Source organism: Diabrotica virgifera, chromosome 1 (assembly GCF_917563875.1).
Source record: "Diabrotica virgifera virgifera chromosome 1, PGI_DIABVI_V3a".
Lineage (NCBI taxonomy): Eukaryota > Metazoa > Arthropoda > Insecta > Coleoptera > Chrysomelidae > Diabrotica > Diabrotica virgifera.
Window position 1 is genome coordinate 299,968,741 of NC_065443.1, and position 21,238 is coordinate 299,989,978.

General features: G+C 33.1%; 1 protein-coding gene across 2 annotated transcripts in view; it reads right to left on the reverse strand.

The window, feature by feature from the left end:
- The window catches only part of LOC126885630 (zinc finger protein 239-like), a 47,314-nt gene extending 26,076 nt beyond the window's left edge, over nt 1–21,238 (reverse strand). The window contains exons 1-2 of one of the 2 annotated variants that reach the window (XM_050652259.1): nt 20,490–21,238; nt 4,236–7,447 (exon numbers count right to left, since the gene is read on the reverse strand). In XM_050652259.1, the coding sequence (XP_050508216.1) occupies nt 6,576–7,447; nt 20,490–20,946 (1,329 nt within the window). In that variant the 5' untranslated portion in view covers nt 20,947–21,238 and the 3' untranslated portion in view covers nt 4,236–6,575. Of the gene's footprint in view, nt 1–4,235; nt 7,448–20,489 lie in introns of those variants that run through there. The other variant, XM_050652264.1, reaches the window with a different exon arrangement.

Consider the following 21,238-nt stretch of genomic DNA (forward strand, 5'->3'; position numbering starts at 1 on the left):
AATCATAAAATGTATAAAAAAAAATAAAAAAATAAAAGTTTCTATTGGGATTCGAACCAACTTACCACGCGGCTGGTATTTGCGTTGTATTGGGATTCACCCGCATTAAAACTTCGCCACAGAGACAGCTTGTCATTATGTGCGAAGATCGTCTAACTAAACAGATTAACCTTTTGACATTTTTAACTTATGTAAATCAAATTATTTTGATTTTGAATTGAAATGATTTAGAATTGAAAAAATACAACAAAACATAGAGTAAGAAGACAATATATTAGGTGAATATTAAGGTGTAAAATAAAAGTATTACATACTACTTATGTATTTTGGTAGGTTCAAGGTAGGTATCGGAGCCCGTATAACGACTAATAAATTTCGCAATCACTTGCGTCGTGCAAAGTGGCTATGTTCAAATATCATAACAAAATTTGATCAACTATTTATAAAACACTTACCAGTGAAAGATTCTTTAGCTTTGAATAAGCGAGATCTGCGGCACTCATACTAGGCACAGTTTGATGAGCTTTCACATTGGCATGCAACAATCATCTCTTCTATGTAAATAAGTCCAAAAATATAATATGAAAACTATTTAAAAAGGCAGTATAACCATTAACTAACTTTTTGTTTGTTGTTTCTCTTCCTACAAATTTTAAAACGCAACAAGCATACATTATAACCAAACCATGCACAGTCCCACAGCTGTGCCACAGCTGCCATATTGGATAATTTTTGTCATGTCATTTGAACATCCAATAAGAACAAAGTTATAATGCGCATGCGCCCGGTCGCTAGGTTTTCCCATATAAAATTTCACCGTCATTACGCCCGTAAAGAAGTATAACTTCAAAAAGCGAAAATCGATCATTCAAAGAATTAAAGGCATTGTCTAAAATATTGATGAAAAAATTTACTTTAAATTTATCTTCTTCTGTTGATAGCTGATCCACAGATCAAATTGACGCATTTTTCTCTTGCCTCAATATTCATTTTTAGCAGGAAATTCGGAACTTATTTACACGATTTTCTACAATTTCATTATCAGTAATTTTCATTTGGTCATAGCCAAATCAGTAAATTTTCATTTTTTTCCTTAGTTTCTGACATTTTTACACATTCTGACAAATTTATAGTTACATGTTGCAACATCTTCGAGACTGAATTTATGTATATGAAATAAAACATGCCAAAGAACTACATGGCACAAAAATTTTTAATATTTTTTACCAATCCTCGTGCTTTGACTTTATTTTCTGAATCATTGTTGACGTCTTCTATTATTTCGAATAAGGCATTATATATTTCACAAAATTGAAATCTTAGAGGTTTCAATGCATCTATTCGACTTATCCATCTAGTAGTACTCAACGGTTTTAGTGTTAGTTGTGAAACATGTTTTTCTCAGAACTTCCCAACGCTTTGTAAAACCAGAAAAAAGTGTACAGTTCTTGTATACATAATACAAAAAAAAGTTTGTTGTTTCTGTAGAAGAAGACGCTGCATCATTTATGACTAAGGTGGCATGCGAAGGTGGCATATTTCGTATTCCTTTCATATTAACTCCGTTATCATAGGCTTGTCCTCTGAGCCGTGTTAAATCAAGAACTAATTTTCCAAATTAGTCAAAATAAGTTCTGTTAAACCTTTACCAGTTAAATATTTTCGGCTGAAACTTGGTCCTATATATATTTTCAATTATTGAATGGCTCAATTTGTATTTTGATTTTACTGATTATGCCGCCCCCCTTGTGATGCCGCCTGATGCGGCTGCCTCACCGCATCATCGCACCGCACGGCCATGTTCCATTTGACCCTAGATTGATGGAAGACCGAACAAATTGAAGAAAGTTGTACAGTCAGCCAGGACCCACCCAGGGTTGTAGCGATACGTGATGATGATGATCCTCTAATCCTTAAGTCTAATAAGGAAGAAAATCTCTATAGGTCTATACATTGAATCCCATCAGATATAAAATTTTATTAGTTGTATAGAAAGTGTGTAAAGAATGTGCTCCTTGTTCAAGAATATCTCTATTTTTGACAATATCGGAAATTAATATAGGTACGGAAAATATGTTTATAAATAAAAATAATTTTAAAACATTGTTTATCTATTTACTAGGTATAATAAAATAGTTATTTTCCTAACTAGTGCGGAAAGAGATACTTTCCCGCAAGAGACTGCCGTTGACCCGAACGACGTGATAGCGGAGTTCGGGCAAGCAGTCGAGTGCGGGAAAGATACTTTCCGCATGAGTTAGGAACAATATTTTTTTAGGCCCGTACGTTTGGAAAAAAGCCACAAAAAATAGAGTCTTATCTCGGAAACGCGTGCGGAAAAGTGCAACTTTCGGAAACGAAATGCATGCGGGAAAGTGGCTGTTTTAGCACGGCCGTAGAAAAAAGTATTTTTCAACATTTTCTCTGCGACAGTTTAAAATTCAAAACCCTCCAGTGATTGACAGACGCCTAAAAGACTTTGGCTAGAAAACCAAGCTGCTCGGTCAATTCCAGAGATCGTCAATGCCTCACCTGCCACAAGCCAAGAACTTATACCATATATTTTTAATCCACAAAAACTAGTCAGCAAAAGTTCTTATTCTCAACTGGAAAAAACCATTATATTGAATGTGCATGATGCGTTAGTTCACAAAACTCCAAACATTACTCTTCAGGAAATCGTTGGTTGTAGTTCAAGTTTTCAGTTATGACTGGAGTTAGAGAAGCAACAATTTATCGATTTCTAACAGAAAGGAAAGATGAAGGAACAACCTACTAGCCCAAAAATCCATCGAAAAGAAACTTATGGAAACTGATAACTTCGTTAAAACTACTGTGTGTTGTAAAGTTCATTCTTTTTATTTACATAAAGAAATATCATCGACAAGATTTGTAATAGTATTATAGAAGACGACGAACTAACGGTTTTTATGCGTACAACATTGTGGAAGTGTCTTAAGGGAAATAGTTTTTCAATGGAAAAATGTAACAAAAAAGCTTAACTTCTTGACAAAGATTAAATTGGCGGTTGGAAATGGGAATATCTAAGAACAATTAAAAGGTTCCAAACAAAAGGAAAAATAATTTATTATTTGGATGAAACCTGGTTAAAAGAAGAACACACTGTTTCAAATTGTTGGGTTGATAAAAATATTACCAATCTGCGACAGGCTTTTATGGAAGTTATTCCTCTGGTTTGAACCCACCTATTGGAATTGATCATTAACTAATAATTACTAAAATTGGATTTGAAAATGGTGGTTTCTTAGAATTTACTTAAAGAACCACCAAAGATTATCATGAGTAAATGATTGTAGACATGATACTATAAATAAAGAGATATAGTATTTTCCCGTAGCTCAAATAAGTCCGAGTTTGCGCATTGATTACGTAACTGGAGACCGGAAGTTGAATTTGAATTCTTATTAAAGTTAAATGGGATTTGTATGCATTATGTGATGAAATTATTCAATTAGCAAAATGACATTAAACTTCAATGTATTCGAAAAGAATTTAGTGTCGAGATTCCAGTCAAAATAACTGTCAAAGATAAAATATAAAATACAACCGCGAACAATTCAAAGTAATCGGACATTACGAATGATTACGAACCATTACGAACTTGCCGGTCTCCAGTTACGTCACGACTTCCGGATGTGCAATATATTATCTTATTATTTATAGTATCATGATTGTAGATGAACTTGAAGAATATTTCTTTCGGATGCCAGTTAAAGTTTGTTCCAGAAAATGGTTGACTTCAATTAAAACATCCTGGGTTAACCTAGATAATAGTATAAAAGGCCCGGTTTCAGGTAAAATTTAAATATGTTTCATTTACATATTTCAGGTAAAAATTTAGTGGATCCTTTGCTTTATTATAGGAATATCGCCTAGTCAGTGTTAATTGTCAAAAGACCTACTCTGTCTACCTCGTCCGCTTATCGCTCGAGACCGGTCTTAACAATGGGCCAAGTCAGATAAATTTAATAATATTTACGACCGCACCAATTGAAGTCAACCATTTTCTGCTAAACAAACTTTACCATTCTCCTTTTATTGAAAAACTACAACTTTGACGAAAAAGTTGGAAAAAGTATAAAATACTAATTAATTGGTTAAAAGAAAAAGAGATCACATTTGATAATACGATGATTAAAAAAGAACTCATGTAATATCATAAAAATCAAAAATACAATAAAATTTCCTTTTTCAAACATTTATATCCAATTCCCCGTCACTGAATTGACAAATCTTTTATGTTCATTATTAAATGTGCCCTCGAACAATTGTATTATAGCCAGTATTATCTACTAACTGGAAGCCATAATACAGAGAGGATGCGAGAAAAGGTGCGAGTAAAGACACATTTGTAATTAAGAACTGCGTAAGAGTCGCTTAAATTTTTTGAATGACGCTATAGCGATGCGGACACATTTTTGAATTTATAATGAGGCGCTCTTTTATAATGATAATGATTTATAATGTTGTGATATCAATCCTACGCAGATGGACTCTAATTGCATTGAAAAAATAATATAAAATAAAAATAGCTATTTGTATAACAAGGGAGGAAAGGAAACTTTTCCTTACGAGAATGAAGTTTACTGCCCGACGCGTAGCGGAGGACAGTAATCATACAAGGGAGGAAAAGGCACTTTACTCCCATATTATACATATGATTTTCCACCTTCCTCAAATAACAAATCATTTTTTCATTTTTAAACTAACAAGTAGGTACAGTAGAACTGTCAACGGTCAAATATACGTCAAATTATTAATGTAAACATTGTTAAACCAAAATAACAATTTACTGTTTTTTACCATTCTGCAAAATACAGGGCGTTCTACAAATAAACGTTAAAATGTATAGATACTTACGTAATAGATAATAGAATATTGTATAGGGCGTCAATAAGTTATTTCATCAATGACATACCATGACGTCACTTTTACTTTTACTCCCTAGGAAGGAAAAGTACAACTTTGCTCCCTAGGGAGGAAAAGTATACTTTCGGTAGAGGTAGGTGGAAAAAGCATTTTCTTTCTTTTTATTTTTAAATTTCCCGATTCCCGGGAAATCCATTTATTTATCGTATGGCACTTGACACATTTACACATATTTTGTATAAAAATAATACATAGGTTTACAAACGCACATCTAGCTTATTTATATTATAGTCTATCAACTCTGGAGTCGCCATTAGGAAATCCTCTGACCTGCTATGATATGATCTTGTGGGACGTTGTTCTGTGATGTGACATATGGTTTGTGGTTGTCCACACTCACAGAGTGGGGATGATCGTTTACCCCATTTGTGCATCATGTAACCACATCTGCCGTGTTGGGTTCTGATTCGGTTCAGCATAGTCCATGTGTTGCGTGGTAAGTAAGTTAAAACCTGGTGGTTTTTGTGTGATTCAGGGTAGGTTGCTATTTTGTTGTTCCATCCATTCTTGAGTCCATGTGGTAGTTAAATTGAACTCATTTTCCACAGCAATCTTTGCTATTTTTATTGGTGGTCATTTCGAGCGTAGACGGTTACTGTTGGCAGCATCTGCAGTGCTAGTCAAAAGTCCGTACCCCCCCTCGTATCTTTTGAACGGTTATACCTATAATAGTGAAATTTGGAGGGATGAAATAAACGAACGTAAGCTTCTTAACTAGTCATGACAGGTGACGTAATAGTGACAGATGACGTTACAGAGCCACTGTGACCGATAATTTGAAATGGGACCTTATGGCAAATGATACCTCGTTTGAAAGGTATTTAAAATACCTATTCAGTCATACTAACTTTTTTGGATTTTAGTTGATTTTGATTTTGGTGAATAAATTAAATAAATATAATATTATAGTTTCGCATTTAATTAATAAAAATTCAAATGTCCGCCTATGGCTTTTTTGTCAAAAAAATTGACGTTTTTCAATTCTCTAGTAGTTTTTACGTCAACGTCAACCTTTTTGACAAGTAATTATCTGCGGAATTTTTAATTTTTATTAGTTAAATGCGAAACTACAATTTTATATTTATTTTATTTATTCACCAAAATTAGCTTAAACTCAAACAAAATTAGTAGGACTGAATAGTATTTTCAATACCTTTCAAACGAGGTATCACTTGCCATAAGGTCCCATTTAAAATTATCTGTCACATTGGCGCTGTAAAGTCATCTGTCATAATTACGTCACCTGTCATGACTAGTTAAGAAGCTTATGTCCGTCTATTTTCTCCCTTTAAATTTCACTATTATATTTATAGCCGTTCAAAAGATACGAGGGGGGGGGGGGTACGGACTTTTGACTAGCACTGTATATCTTGATGGACTGGCAGGCTCTCGTTATCAACTATCTTTCTGTACTCACTAGTAAGTGCGTGTATGCGTCGTAGTTTGGGTAGTGGAATGTGGCTCAGTACTGGGAGCCATTACGTAGGGGTGGTTTTGAAATCCAAAATTCCAGGGGTTGTGTTGGGAAATCCAAATTACCGACTACCGATACCGGGGAATCAAAAGGAACCGGGAAAATGGAGCTCTACTTCTAAGATTTTTCTCCTTGAAAGTTCATGTGTTTACTAAATGAATTTATATGCATCATGGTATGTTGTTGTATGTTGAATCAAACCACCGGACTGAGAAAAAGTCTTAAAACAAATTTCACACTTATAAGGTTTTTCCCCAGTATGCACTCTGAAATGTGTTTTCAAAGAACTTGCTTGATTAAATTTCTTAAAACAAACTTCACACTTATGAGGTTTTTCCCCAGTGTGCACTCTCAAATGTCTTTTCAAATTACTTGCTTCAGTAAACTGCTTAAAACAAATTTCACACTTATGAGGTTTTTCCCCAGTGTGTACTCTCAAATGTGTTTTCAAGTTAAATGGTTGAATAAATTGCTTAAAACAAATTTCACACTTATGAGGTTTTTCCCCAGTGTGTACTCTCAAATGTAATTTCAAAGTACCTGTTGTACTGAATGGCTTAAAACAAATTTTGCACTTGTGAAGTGTTTCCCCAGTGTGCACCACCGAATGTGTTTTCAAATGACATGCAGCACTAAACTGCTTAAAACAAATTTCACACTTATGCGGTTTTTCTCCAGTGTGAACTTTCTTGTGTCGTTTCAAAGCACTTAATTGAACAAACTGTTTAAGACAAATTTCGCACTTGTAGGGTCTTTCTCCAGTATGTGTTCTGATATGTTGCTTCAAAGCATTGGACTGAGAAAATACTTTAAAACAAATTTGGCACTTGTATGGTTTTTCTCCAGTGTGCACTCTCAAATGTGTTCTCAAATTACCCGCTTGAATAAATTGCTTAGAACAAACGTCACACTTATGTGGTTTTTTCTCAGTGTTCAATTTCATATCGTTTTTCAAATTACTTGTCTTAGATTGACGTATAGGTCTCTTCATAATTTCCGCAGTTTCTTTCTCTTGAGGCAATCCTAAAATAAAAATTAACTACATAAGAAAAAAATTTCAAAATTCAGAGATATTCAGGATATTTGGCAGTATACCTAAGGTGCAGTCTCTCTTATGCAACTGTTGCTTAGCAGTCGCAAGCGACTAATGCACTGGTTGGATAGTCTCTCTTGTGCATTTATAAGCATGCGATAGAACAGCTGATATTGACCTAAACAGCGGCATCTCAATAATACTTATTGTATTAGCTGTTTAAATTAAGTTATATTTATAATTTATGTAAACGACTGTTTTGCTGTCGTCAAAGACATATCTATAAGGATGTGCAGAAAAACGGATTATGGCGTATTAGACGCTATAATGTTGAGCTTTACCACCTTTACAGTGGGCCTAGTATTGAAAGATCTATAAAAATAAACAAGCTGCGGTGGCTAGGTCATTTAGAGAGAATGCATGAGGTGGAGCCGTCGAAACACTTTTATAGCCAGAGACCGGATGGAGTGAGGGAAGAGTCAGGCCTAGAGCACGATTTAAGGACCAGGTGGAAGAAAATTTGCGAGTGTTAGAAGTGCGAAATTGGAAAACCAAGGCGAATGATAGGAAGGAATGAAAGCTGATTCTGGAAAAGGCAAAGACCCACAACGGGTTGTAGAACCAATGATGATTGTGATAATCATTATGTGCTGATATGTATAGCTCTTGTCACTAAAAAATTAGCTCTATGAGTCTAGCATCGCCATTAGCTTGCATATTATTTTAAATAAAAACAAAAATTTAAATTCAAAGCTTTATATTGTCAACAAAAATACTATCTTCTTCATAGAACACGTGTAGATAACCTACAAATTCTCATTTTTAAGTGTTTTATGAATTGGACGCATGCAGTCGCTGCAGAACACTGCTTGCGTCGAACGCACAATAGCGTAAGAGAGACTGCACCTTTAAGGGCCGTTTGCACCGACTATATTAAGGTGATATAGTAGCGATCAACAGGTAGCCAAAACGCGGTCCAAGATTGCGGCTGTAATTCTGAATATTTTTTCGAGATATTTGGCACACATATTCGTAATATAGTAAAGAATGGCGGTACAGAGCCCAATTTGAAAAATATATTAATATGTGGAAATTACTCTGTAATTAAATACAATATTAAAAAAACGAGCCTGTACCGCCATTAAGAAGAACAAAAAAATACACTTTCTTCAAATAAACTTTTTTATCCGATGCCTAATTAGGTTTTGTGTCATTTTGGAACTACTAATGAAATAAAAAATTTTAGTAGTTCCAAAATGACACAAAATCTAGGCATCGGATAAAAAAGTTTATTTGAATAAAGTGTATTTTTTGTTCTTCTTAATGGCGGTACAGGCTAGTTTTTTTAATATTTTATTTAATTACAGAGTAATTTCCACATATTAATATATTTTTCAAATTGGGCTCTGTAGCGCCATTCTTTATTATATTACGAATACGTGTGCCAAATATCTCGAAAAAATATTCAAAATTACAGACTCGCAATCTTGGAACGAGTTTTCGCTACCTGTTGATCGCTACTGTTTCCTCTTAAGGCTAACTTAAAATTAAGGCCCGCTTAAAGTAAATATTTTCGTTCCACCTTATGTCAAACTCGATTTAAACCACACTTAATTTAAGTTTTCTTAAGCCGCCGAATTTTATGGCTTAAATTAAGTGAGGTTTAAATCGAGTTTGACATAAGGTGCAATGAAAATATTTACTTTAAGCGGGCCTTAATTTTAAGCTAGCCTTAATATAGTCGGTGCAAACGGCCCTAATTTGACAATTTGGACAATAAACGTATTTTAATGAGGGTAGATAAATCACATATTTCAGAACTTAATATAAAGCAAACCATAACAATTTATTGGGGCATCAATTAAAAATTAATCATTTTGAAAGTATTTTTAATGGATATGACATATGACAGCATTTTAATATTAATAGCTCAGTTATAGTGTAACAAAGACTTAATTTGAAGAATAAAAAATTGGAATTTTAATGAAAAAACTTCCTGTTGGATGTGGTTTAACACATCCAACAGAAAATATCTGCAAATTAGCATAACACTATTTATGATAATAACATTTAAGTTGAAATAATTTTAAATCACAAGTTGTGCAGGAGCGTCATTTGAAATTTTGTTTGGGGGGGGGGGCAAGCACTATACATACAATACGTTATATGTATATGATGTTATGATAAATATTGATGTATTTTTTGTAAATTTCGCCCCTGAAGTTTTGTTTATTCACTAGTGATATTTTCATCGACTTGTTTTTAGACCAATTACACAAAAGGGTAAATGTTCTTTTTTCTCATATGTTGAAGGTTTAAAATGGGAATTTCTAAAAGATTCGGACTTGCCTGCTGAAGCTAAATTCTTTGCATTTCATAATGAATTAAGTAAGGCCTTCTTACACTCTTTTCCTGAAAAATCCTATAAAGAACGTAGAGATCAAAGTCGACTAATAAACTGGTTCAACGATGATTTAAAGTCCATGAGGGAAACACTGCACTTACTAAAGGAGCAGTATGATGAGTTTCCTACATTGGCTCAGAAAACTCTATTAGCAAATCACAAAAAAGATTACAAATTATCAATAAAATCTGCTAAACAAAGGGCCAATGATAACCTTATTTCAACTGCATCCAATCCAGTTAAGTGTATGTGGAATATCATCAATGAACACAGAAACAAGTCTAAAAGTAAGTTAGAAACAAAAATTACACCTAATGAATTTAATGACTTCTTCACTAATGTCGCCTGTAACTTGCAAACCCAGATTCAACCCTCCTTTTTCAATCCCTTGGATTTTAATGTCACCATGTTTGGGGAAGAATTTTTCTTCCAAGATGTTTCTCTCGTTGAAACCAGAGACATTTTAACAAATATGGTGAACAAGAAAAGTAGAGACTACTTTTGATTCTCGGTTAACATAATAAAAGGAGTGAAACATCTCATTGCTGGTCCATTAACAACACTTATAAATCACTGCTTTAAGGAAAGCATCTTTCCTGATCTGCTCAAAAAAGCAGTGGTGGTACCGATCTATAAGAAGGGTGACAATGATGACCCATCCAATTATAGGCCAATATCACTCCTTCCTATAATATCAAAGGTATTTGAGAAATGTATGGCAGCAATGATTATTAAGTACTGTGAATCCAAAAATTTGTTCACAAATAGTCAGTTTGGTTTTAGGAGGGGTCTAAATACGACAAAAGCCATCATGGACTAAGGGCCAATTTCTCATATCGAGTTCAACTCCAGTTTAACCTGAACTTCTAGTAAACGTCAGTTTAAAGTCAAAATCGTCTTTCTCAATTCCCGTTCAACCGATGGCAGTTTAAACTTGAACGATGCTTGAACGGTGAAATTCGGCCGTTCAAAGATTTCAGAACTCAGTTCAGATGATTTCATGGACTACGCATGCGTTGTATTAACACGAAACGCTGTCATAATATAAATATATCCTATTTTATTATATTAAGCCTAACGATAAACGATAACATTATTTGTGTTTTTATAATATTTATTTATAATTATTAAAATGACTATTTGACTATAAATACTTAAATTTAACTTTATTCAAAAACAGCATAAAAAAGGTAGTTCAAAATGGCGACAGTTTTTTACCTTTTGCCATCTATTGGCATTTCTCGAAAGCTGTAGAACGAGCACTGACATGAACGCGCAATGAGAAATGCATTCCAAACAGAACCGGAGATCACTCGTGAACCCGGTTCAACTGAACCATAGATTAACGCAGGTATGAGAAATCGACCCTTAGAGATGAACATTCAAGAGGCTTTCGAGCAGAGCTGCTATCTGTCGGCTACATTTTGTGACCTGAGCAAAGCTTTTGATTGTGTTTCACATGACCTGCTTCTCAGGAAATTGGAGAGATATGGGTTTGGAGATAGTAGCATTGCAATGATCTCCAGCTATCTCTCCGATAGAAAGCAGAGTGTGCAGGTGGGTAGAGTGAGGTCGGCAGAGAGAGCTATAAATATTGGATTACCTCAAGGCTCAATATTGGGACACTTTTGTTTATAATTTATATTAATGATCTTCCACAGATAGACCTTACCCGTTCATTTACTCTTTTTGCTGATGATACTACTATTACCTGCAAAGATTGGGATTGTAAGGCAGCAATAGAGGCATCAATAAAACCCAGTCTTTGATTTTTTCAACAAGACAGCTTCCATCCGGAGATGCAGACAAACAAATAAAATTTTTGGGAGTTTACTTGGATGCGGGACTATGTTGGAAGGCTCATACACGGTCCCTTGTTGCTAAGTTAGGAACTACAACTTTTCTGATTAGAAGACTTTCCGAGTGTGTATCTCAGTTCACTTTACAACAGCCCTATTTTGCACTGTCATTCACACATCAGCTATGCAATTTTGGCATGGGGTCACAGTGCTGGAGCCAAAGATGCCTTTCGTATTCAGAGAAGAATAGTAAGGATAATTGCTGACCTGTCCTATCAGAAAGAATGTCGGCAAGCATTTGTTGCACTGCACATACTAACTCTGCCTTCGCTATTTATTCTGGAGAGTCTTGTTCATGTGAAACAAAATATAGATTGTCATCAAAGACATGAGGATGTACACCAATATGAAACCAGAAATAAGCATGCCTTAATACTGCCCTACATCAGGCTCCAAAGAAGTAGAGACGGACCAAACTCATATGGTTTAACATTCTACAACAAGTTGCCTACTGAAATTACTGAATTGCCAACTTTACAATTTAGAAAACAACTAAAGCCAAGCATTTTACAGCAGTGATGAATTTTTAAATTTTAACTTTAATGTTTGGAACTGGGTTGTGAATTGTTGAATTGTACTTTGTTTATTCTTAGGAACTCAGAAAGTGTTTGTCTTAATAATTGATGTATGTATTATTTCATATTATGCCTTGTGTTTTTATAATTGTATTTTATATCTGTGAACCAAATTTGTATACTATTTTTCGACGTATGTAAGTACTTTTGTATATTGACATGAACAAATGACTTGACTTGACTTCACAACATGTTCTAATAATACTATGTATGTGTTGTCGGCTCACTGCCAAAAACAAGTTAAGTCCACTTTCTGTCGATATTGAATTAAGTAATCCTTTTGACTTAAAAATTCTCAAATAATGCACGGACAAAACCAGACAAGTCCAAACAGATTTTAAATGTGGAAAATAGAAGGGGCTTAAAAAATTTACTCCAATAATAATACTTTTTTCCAGTGTTAAAAAAAAACATGGTTTTTTTATACAAAACAAACGTTTTAAACGGTTTTTTCTGTTTTAAACATGTATTTTTTTGTTTTTATATAACATGTTTTAAACAAATAAAACGTAGAAAAAACATTGTTTAAATCATATTTTCTTAAAATGAGAAGGGTCTGTTTGAGGAACTGCACAGGCTGCTGCTACTTGCCCAAGATATAGAAGTGCCAGGGATAAAGAGTAGTATAACAAAAATGGCAAATATTTTAGAAATGTATATTTTGCTAGCGCAAAATTTAGAGAAACTGGTGATTCTGCTCTTTTATTGCATCAGGATGTTCGTTTGAATACTTTATCGGAATGCTTAGAAAGTTAGTTAAAAAATGACTAATATTATTTCACGTTTGCTCTGTAGCCAATAGAATAAGTATTGATAAAGATGTAATAAAGCTTGTAAATGATAGAAATTTAAAGATAAATGCCTAAGACTAGGTATTTATAAAAATGAAGTATATTGCAGGGACAAAGTCCACACAAATACTTGCACTAAAAGGAAAAGTCTACAGAGATATGGCTAGAACTTCTGGAAGCATTCGAGACTGAACAAGCAAATGGCAAATTTTTGGTAAATGATACGAATAAAGTCAAGGATCTTTAGTTCAGAGAAATAAGGAAAAAACATATCGTGTTGGTGACACATCCCCCTCCAGGCTGAAACTAAATTTTTCGAGTAATATGGTCATCTATAATAATAACCTATATGTTTCCTGCAGCCGATTTTGATGATATACATAGTTATAAACAAATGAAGATCAAAAAACGGTAAATTTTCGCTTTTTTCGTCTATTACTAAAAAATTGGGCATTTTAAACAAATTTGAGAGTAATAAACTCATAAACCGTATAAAAAACTTCAATATGGCGTTCGCTGAATATGTCTATCCTTATTGGTTACTTAGAAAATTGCCAAATAAATCATAAATTTTGAGTTTTTATAAATATTTATAACTTATGTAAAAATTAACTTAACCTTCTTATTATACGGAATGCTGATACTTATGGTGCTTAAATCATACCCTAAATTTCAAATCAATTGGTCAAATAGTTTAAAAGTTATTTAATTTGTTTATCCAAAATTAATTTTTTTGCAACACTGTAAGTCAGAAAATGATGAAGTTACAGTAATATTTTGGATAGTTTATGAAAGAAGAAAATTTACAATATTAATTTAATTTAAAAAAAATGACAAAAAATAATTATAAATATTGCAAAATAATTTTGCAAATACATGTGAATTAAAAAAATGGGGGGGGCTAACTTTGTCCCTAAATCTCCTAGAACAGTTGTTTTTCTTTCTAAATGTGTATAAAAATTCAGTCTTTCTAAATATGAAAAAATAATTTTTCTACGGGTAACGGTTAAAAAGTTATTCTAATTGTTTATAAGTAAGCAAAAAATCGACATGTTTTTGCAAAATAATTTTACACTGTTTAAAATTATTTTTTGTCATTTATTTTTAATTAAGGTAATAGTATAAATGTTCTTCTTTCATAAACTGTCCGAAGTATTATTGTAACCTCACAATTTTCTGACTTATAGTGTTGCAAAAAAAATGAATTTGGGAAAAACAAATTAAATCACTTTTAAACTATTTGACCAATTGCTTTGAAATTAAAAATATAATTTAAGTACAAGAAGTCTCGGCATTCCGTGTAATAAGAAGATTCTAAGTTAATTTTTACCTAAGTTATGAATATTTATAAAAACTCAATATTTATGATTTATTTTGCAATTTTCTAAGCAACCAATAAGGATGGACATATTCAGCGAATGCCATATTGAAGTTTTTTATACGATTTATGAGTTTCTTACTCTCAAATTTGTTTAAAGTGCTTAACTTTTTGGTAATAGACGAAAAAAGCGATAATTTACCGTTTTTCGATCTTCATTTGTTTATAACTATGTATATCATCAAAATCGGCTGCAGGAAACATATAGATTAATAATATAGATGTCCATACTACTCAAAAAATTTGGTTTCGGCCTGGAGGGGGATGTGTCACGAGAAAAACCTTATTTCTCTGGACTACTTATGAAAATGGCTTTGATCCCGGCTCATTTTTGACAAATTTTACTTTAGTGGAAATAAATTTAGTCAAGAGCAAATAAAAACTGGCACGGAATATAGAAAGTTTTATCCAAAAGCATTGCCAACTATTATTAAATACCAGGCAAAGTGTGTACCCTTTAAACCATATATGTTTTCTAAACATCTAATTGAGAATGTAAGACATCATTGGCATGGTGGCGTTCTATGGTCATCCAACATAAAAAAACTCTTCTCGTCATACGCTTTAGTCAATTCCAAACTATTTAATCGGCTGGATTGCAAGATTACTATAGAAAGTGAGACTATAGAGACTGAAACAAAATGTTAATTAAAACAAAATGTTTAAAACAAAAAAACCCTGCTTTTTTCAACCAAAAATATATATGTGGAGTTGTCTGTTAAAATAAAATAAAATTTTATTATTTACAACATTCTAGTTCTGACAAAACAAAACAAGTGTCAGTTAGGTTATTTAGGCTGTACTATTTCGGTATAAATGCATAAATTTCATGTGATGCAGGGTGATATTGCAGGGATAAGAAACCTTGAAGTAGGTCCATCCTCTATAAGCATCACAGAGCAGCAGTTACCCACTAGTGCTAAACCAATACACAGCCAGAAATAGTTGGAGACATTTTAGGTTGTCACCAGCATCAGTACAACTTATTACAACAACTATCATGATCATGATAATTAAAACATAATAATAATAATTTCCCTTTTATACCCCTAACATGGCTTTGGGGTTATAACAGCCAGTGCTATGCTTCAACCACCTATTAGTACCCCTGGTTTTACCCAAGGTACTCATTTTAATCAGGCAGAGTCAGCCTGGGGCCTGTAGATATTTTTAAAAATATCTAGATGTTCTCGTCGACGCCGACGGTGGGATTCGATCCTTGGCCTTCTATGTGGAAGTCAGACATACTACCGCCTGAGCTACCCGGGCCTCTAATTCAAAAATACAAAGGTAATTAGGGAACAAGAGAGCAGGCCTAAAAAAGCCAATTTTTTGTGGTTGTAGCCTAAAAAGTAAAAAGAAATTAAATTTTACTGTTTTAATCAAACCTAACGGAACCAAACATAAACAAACCTAATAGACCGGGCAGTATCGTCGCCCCCGCTAGCGAAATTATTCAGATTCGGTTTTTTTACACAAACTTACTCAAAGAGAGGTCCTTATAACATATCCACAGGGTGCCGGGCGAAGCCGTGGTCGAAAATTGTTTAGCAATTTTTTTAAACAAATTAACGAAAATAATTTTTTCATTTCGAATATTTTTTTTAGATAATTTGGGTCATTGTAAGCAAAAAAGGACTCTTGTTATTTTTCTCTAAAATTGATTATTGTCGAGTTATATGCGATTAAAAATTATTATTATAAAATTCAAAAAGTAACCAAATCAAGTTTCAAACCCCTTCTTTAAGGTCCTGAAGAGATTTTTGTCATTATTTTATTACAAAGCTGTTATTTTTAATTATTAACAATTAGCGCTATAGTCCAGATGTCCAGATGAACGATTTTGGAAAAAAATCTCGAAACGGGTCAATTTTTATTTTTAAATTGCGACTTTTTGGCATATATATCATGCTAGTGACGTTATCTATGATGTTTTTAAATGGTAATAGGGGTCGTGTGATAGCTGATTTGAAAGATAATTAAATTCTCTATTCAGTAATATAAACATTAACATAATTCTTTATACAGTGTGTCCAAACATTTTTTTTTTGAATTTTATTTATTGGCATAAAAAGAAGAATGCACGTAATTTATTCAATTCAAAATACATTTTACTGCTCTCATAAAATAGAAAACAATGTTTATTTGAAAAATATTCATTGCTTTTCGCTTAAATTAAATGTTCAAACTGTCAAGAGGAAGGTGGGTGGCTGCTTTAATATTGAATTTAAGCAAAAAACAATATTTATTTGTCAAATAAACATTATTTCCTGTTTTATGATAGCAGTAAAATGAATTTGAGTTAAATAAATTACACAGATTCTTCTTTTTATGCCAATAAATTTATAAATAATTATGTTTATGTTTATATTACTGAATAGAGAATTTAATTACCTTTCAAATGAGCTATTACACAACCCCTATTCTCATTTAAAAAATCATAGATGACGTCATCACGCCCAGATGGATGACGTCACTAGTATGATATACATGCCAAAAAGTCGCACTTTAAAAATAAAAATTGACCTGTTTCGGGATTTTTTTCCAAAATCGTTCATTCTCGAGAAAATGAATTTATTCCAACCTTTACGTGCTCACTGTATAATGGCATAATAACGCAAAAGATGGAAAACATAATACATTGTGAAGTAAAAAGAGATGAAACTAAAAGAGGTGGAAATTATCGATATAAACATATAAATTAACATTACATTACACACTTTCCCACCTTTAGACCCATCGGAGGAGTATGACAACTGCCACAGAATTTTATAAAATACTCCTGGCCCAAACGTCTTAAGGTGGTTAACTATGTAATGTAATGTTAATTTATATGTTTATATCGATAATTTCCACCTCTACTAGTTTCATCTTTTTTGAAGTTATACTTCTCTAGGCGCGATTGAGAGTAAAATTTAATAATACTGCGCACATGCGCACACAGACAGTATGGCGTTTCTAGTTATGTATTGTAGTCCTTTATTTGAATTTCGCGCCACTGACAGACTGATTGTCACTTGTCATTCAAATTAGAAGTGTGAAAAAGAAGAGGAATATAACCTCACTTTTAGGACTTTTATGTTTGATTAAGATTACATGAATTATGTATCGAGGTTTGAAGTTTTACGTTTAAGATTCATTTTTATTGTTTATGTGTAAGAAACGTTTATGTTCAATAAATACAGTTACGAAGATGAAGCCCATATTATTTCATTAAGGGAGACTACAGTATAAATATATCAGTGCAAGAAAAGGTGTGAAAAAAATATTAGTGTTTTTAGTAAATACATATATTTTTATTATAATTTTTGTGTCTTTGGATTTGCCTTCCTCAGGAATAAGATGAGTTTTATTAAAACATTTTATTGTATATTTATTATACTTTCACCTTGTTTGTTTGTTACCGTGAATTGTCATTAGGTACGTCCGAACCGATACAGACACAGTCGTCGTAGAGTATTTGGTATATTGTTCGGCCAGAGATTGAGAGGTCTTGAGTTCGAATCCTGTGCAATTCTATACTTTTTTTTTATTTTTTTGAAAGCGGTAAGCACAAAATTAGTTTGGTGTTTAAAAAAATTAAAACAAACTGTTTAAAGTATATTAATTTCGTTGACATCATATAATAGAAGTATAACTTCTTACGTGCGTAAATAGTACACACACATTATTTTTTTATTACACATTGTATTATGTTTTATATCTTTTGCGTTATTTTGCCAGTTAGTGGCGCATTGATCACTATATTAACATAGACAGAGTGTCATGTTGAGGGAAGTGACCACACAATCTTTTGTTCTTGATCAGTGCTGTTTAACTCTTACACATAGTAAGTTGCAGCATTAGTTCTCACCTACTGTGCCTATACAGTGGTACCTCGACATACGAGGATAATTCGTTCCATAACCTTGCTCGTATGTCAAATTGCTCGTACGTCAAAGCAATTTTCCCCATCAAAATTAACTGAAATGTCATTAATCCGTTCCGGTCCCAAACAAACCACCTTAGTTGTTTTTGTTAAGTCTTTTAAAGTAAGAAAAATGTTTTTACAAGAAGAAACATTTATTTATAAATAACAAAAAATACATACACATTCTGTAAAAACATAAGAAAAAGTGAGGTGCTTACGGAAGCGCTTAATTATCGTCAGTGGTCTTCGTTTTTCTTGGTCACACTTTGCTTATTTTCATCTGCAGCTCATTTAAAAAAACTGTCCACAGAGGTACACACAGTGTAAATTACACAAAGAATACGGTTGGGATGGGAACGCAGAATACGAATTTTTGTCGGATTTAATTTACAATGTCTACTTAATTTGTCGGTCCAAGTGATAGTCACATACAGACCTGTAAAATGATCTTGAAAACCTGGCGGGGCCGTAAAAATCTATTACCAGTAAAACTATTTTATAATGCAAGATAAAAAAAAAGGCTCAAAAAAGTACTCCAAAAAGGCATGAATTTTAATAAAAAGCGGTTCCTCGTATCTCAAATTTGGCTCTCATCTCAAAGTAAAATATCGTTCGCTCGGTGGCTCTTATCTCAAAACACTCATATATTAGGGCGCTTGTATATCGAGGTACCACTGTATATAAGTGAAGCAGAATTCATTGATATAAATTTGATATCCGTAAACACCCTACCCTTTTACTCAACTAGTACCACTGGGGCACTTAGAATAATAACACTTTGTTAGTCTTTATTTTATTATATTCTGTTTCTTAATATTCTTCTGAAACTATAATTTCCTTGTGGCATCTTATGTAATTTACTATTTTATTTGGAAATAAAAATGTATTAAGAATAAATAAATCACTAATATTTTGTATTTTGATTGATAACAATTTCCCGAAGTGGAAATCAAAACGTCAAGTAAATTCAATTTTAAACTTAAATTGTGGCTTTATTCCCAAATAAACTAGTAAATTATATTCTGTGATATCTGTCAATGAAGTTAATCACAGGCATACTCAAGGATAAATTAGAATCACAGATAAAGAACAGAGAAGAACAGCAAGGATTCAGAAAAGGCAAGTCGATAAGCTATGCAATATTTGCCATGAAACAAGTGAAAGAAAAGTTGATAGAATATAACAAACCTGCATACATTTGCTTCGTAGACCTAACAAAAGTATTTGACAGAGTCAGACTTAGCGATATATTACAGAAAATAAATAAAAAAAGAATACTGGCAAACATTGTGGAATTCATAAAGCAGATGAACAATAACAACACGATAAAAATTAAAACAAATGACACCACTATAGCCAACTTACCAACTCCAGGGGGATCAAGCAAGGAGACAGCCTCAGCCCTTTCTATTCAATATGCTGATGGATGAAATATAATAGAGATGTGGAATTGCTACAACTAGGATACAGACTTGGTCACAGTAGCATCTCTGATTGCAGAGGATGAGGATGACCTACAAAGACAACTTTATCAATTCTACCAAGCATGTTGATGACTGAACATCAACATATCCACACAGAAAACAAAATGCATTACCATTGCGAAAGATCTAAATAGATGCAAGCTCGTGGTAGAGGGAAAATCCATCGAACAGCTAAACCAGTTCAAACATCTAGGTGTAGATTTATCAAGTTATCATGACCCAGCCAGAGACCTAAGAGGACAAATAAACAAGGCCACAGTCCACAGCCACATCCGGATGTTTGAGAGATGTGGTCTGGAATAACCCATATATGAGAATGGACAGCAAAGTTAGAATTTATAAAATCAGACCTGTTATGACCTATGGTATTGAATCAAGAGAAGAGTCCAATAAAACCAAAAGCATGCAAGGCGAAGAGAATGGTTCAGTCATGTAAAAAGAATGGAGGAGCACAGACTACCATGAATTGCACTAGAAGGAAAACCAGCTGGCAAGCGCCCACGGGGGAGACCACCAAAAAGATGGAGAGATGGCTCGCAGTCTACCTCTCAAGAAATACTTCAACGTCAGAATTAACAGATCGACAGATCTACAACAGGCATATAGAATATATTCTGTGTTATTTACTTACCCATTTCGTTGGTTTGTTTTTCTTCAAATAACTTAAGTTTATTTTCATCTTCTTCTATTTCAGTCTTTAATAAGGAGAAAGGAATTAAGTCTGAATTATCAAATATATCATTTGTATTTTCTCTATTGGGCTCCTCTTTCATTTCATTTTTGAAGTTATCTAACAGAGTATCATTCACTTCATTAGAATATATTTCTTCGTTAAAGGTGTCCTCACTAAATTCTTGTTTCACTTCCATTTTTTGATTGAATTTAATGAGATTTGCTTGCTTGGTTATTGGCCTTGCTTTATGCAATTTGGCCAGCTCGATCAGGTTGGCGGTCACCACGTTGACTGGCTCATGACCATGTCGGGCCCACCGAATATGTCTACTTCTTGATCTCTTTTGAAGTAAATTGGCTATGGTGATAACTTTGACTAAATATTTACTTTTTGTACAAGGTACAATAACAAACATAATCTATTAGTAATAAGCATGAATTATAAATAAGTTGTAGCTAGTTGAGCATTATAATTTTATTCTGTTTATGCTAAGAAACTTCATAATTGCTCTGATTGATTCTTCATCTACTTTATGTAAAATTGAATATATTGTTATCGGGGTGGGAAGTCCTTTATTGGCGAAAAAATTGTAGATATCCCAGTTTGGAATGGAGTTAATAGGGCATTCAAAAAATATGTGATTAAGATTTTCTATTTTCCCACATTCGATTAATGAGATTTGGATTTGACGTTTTTCGGCTTTCCGA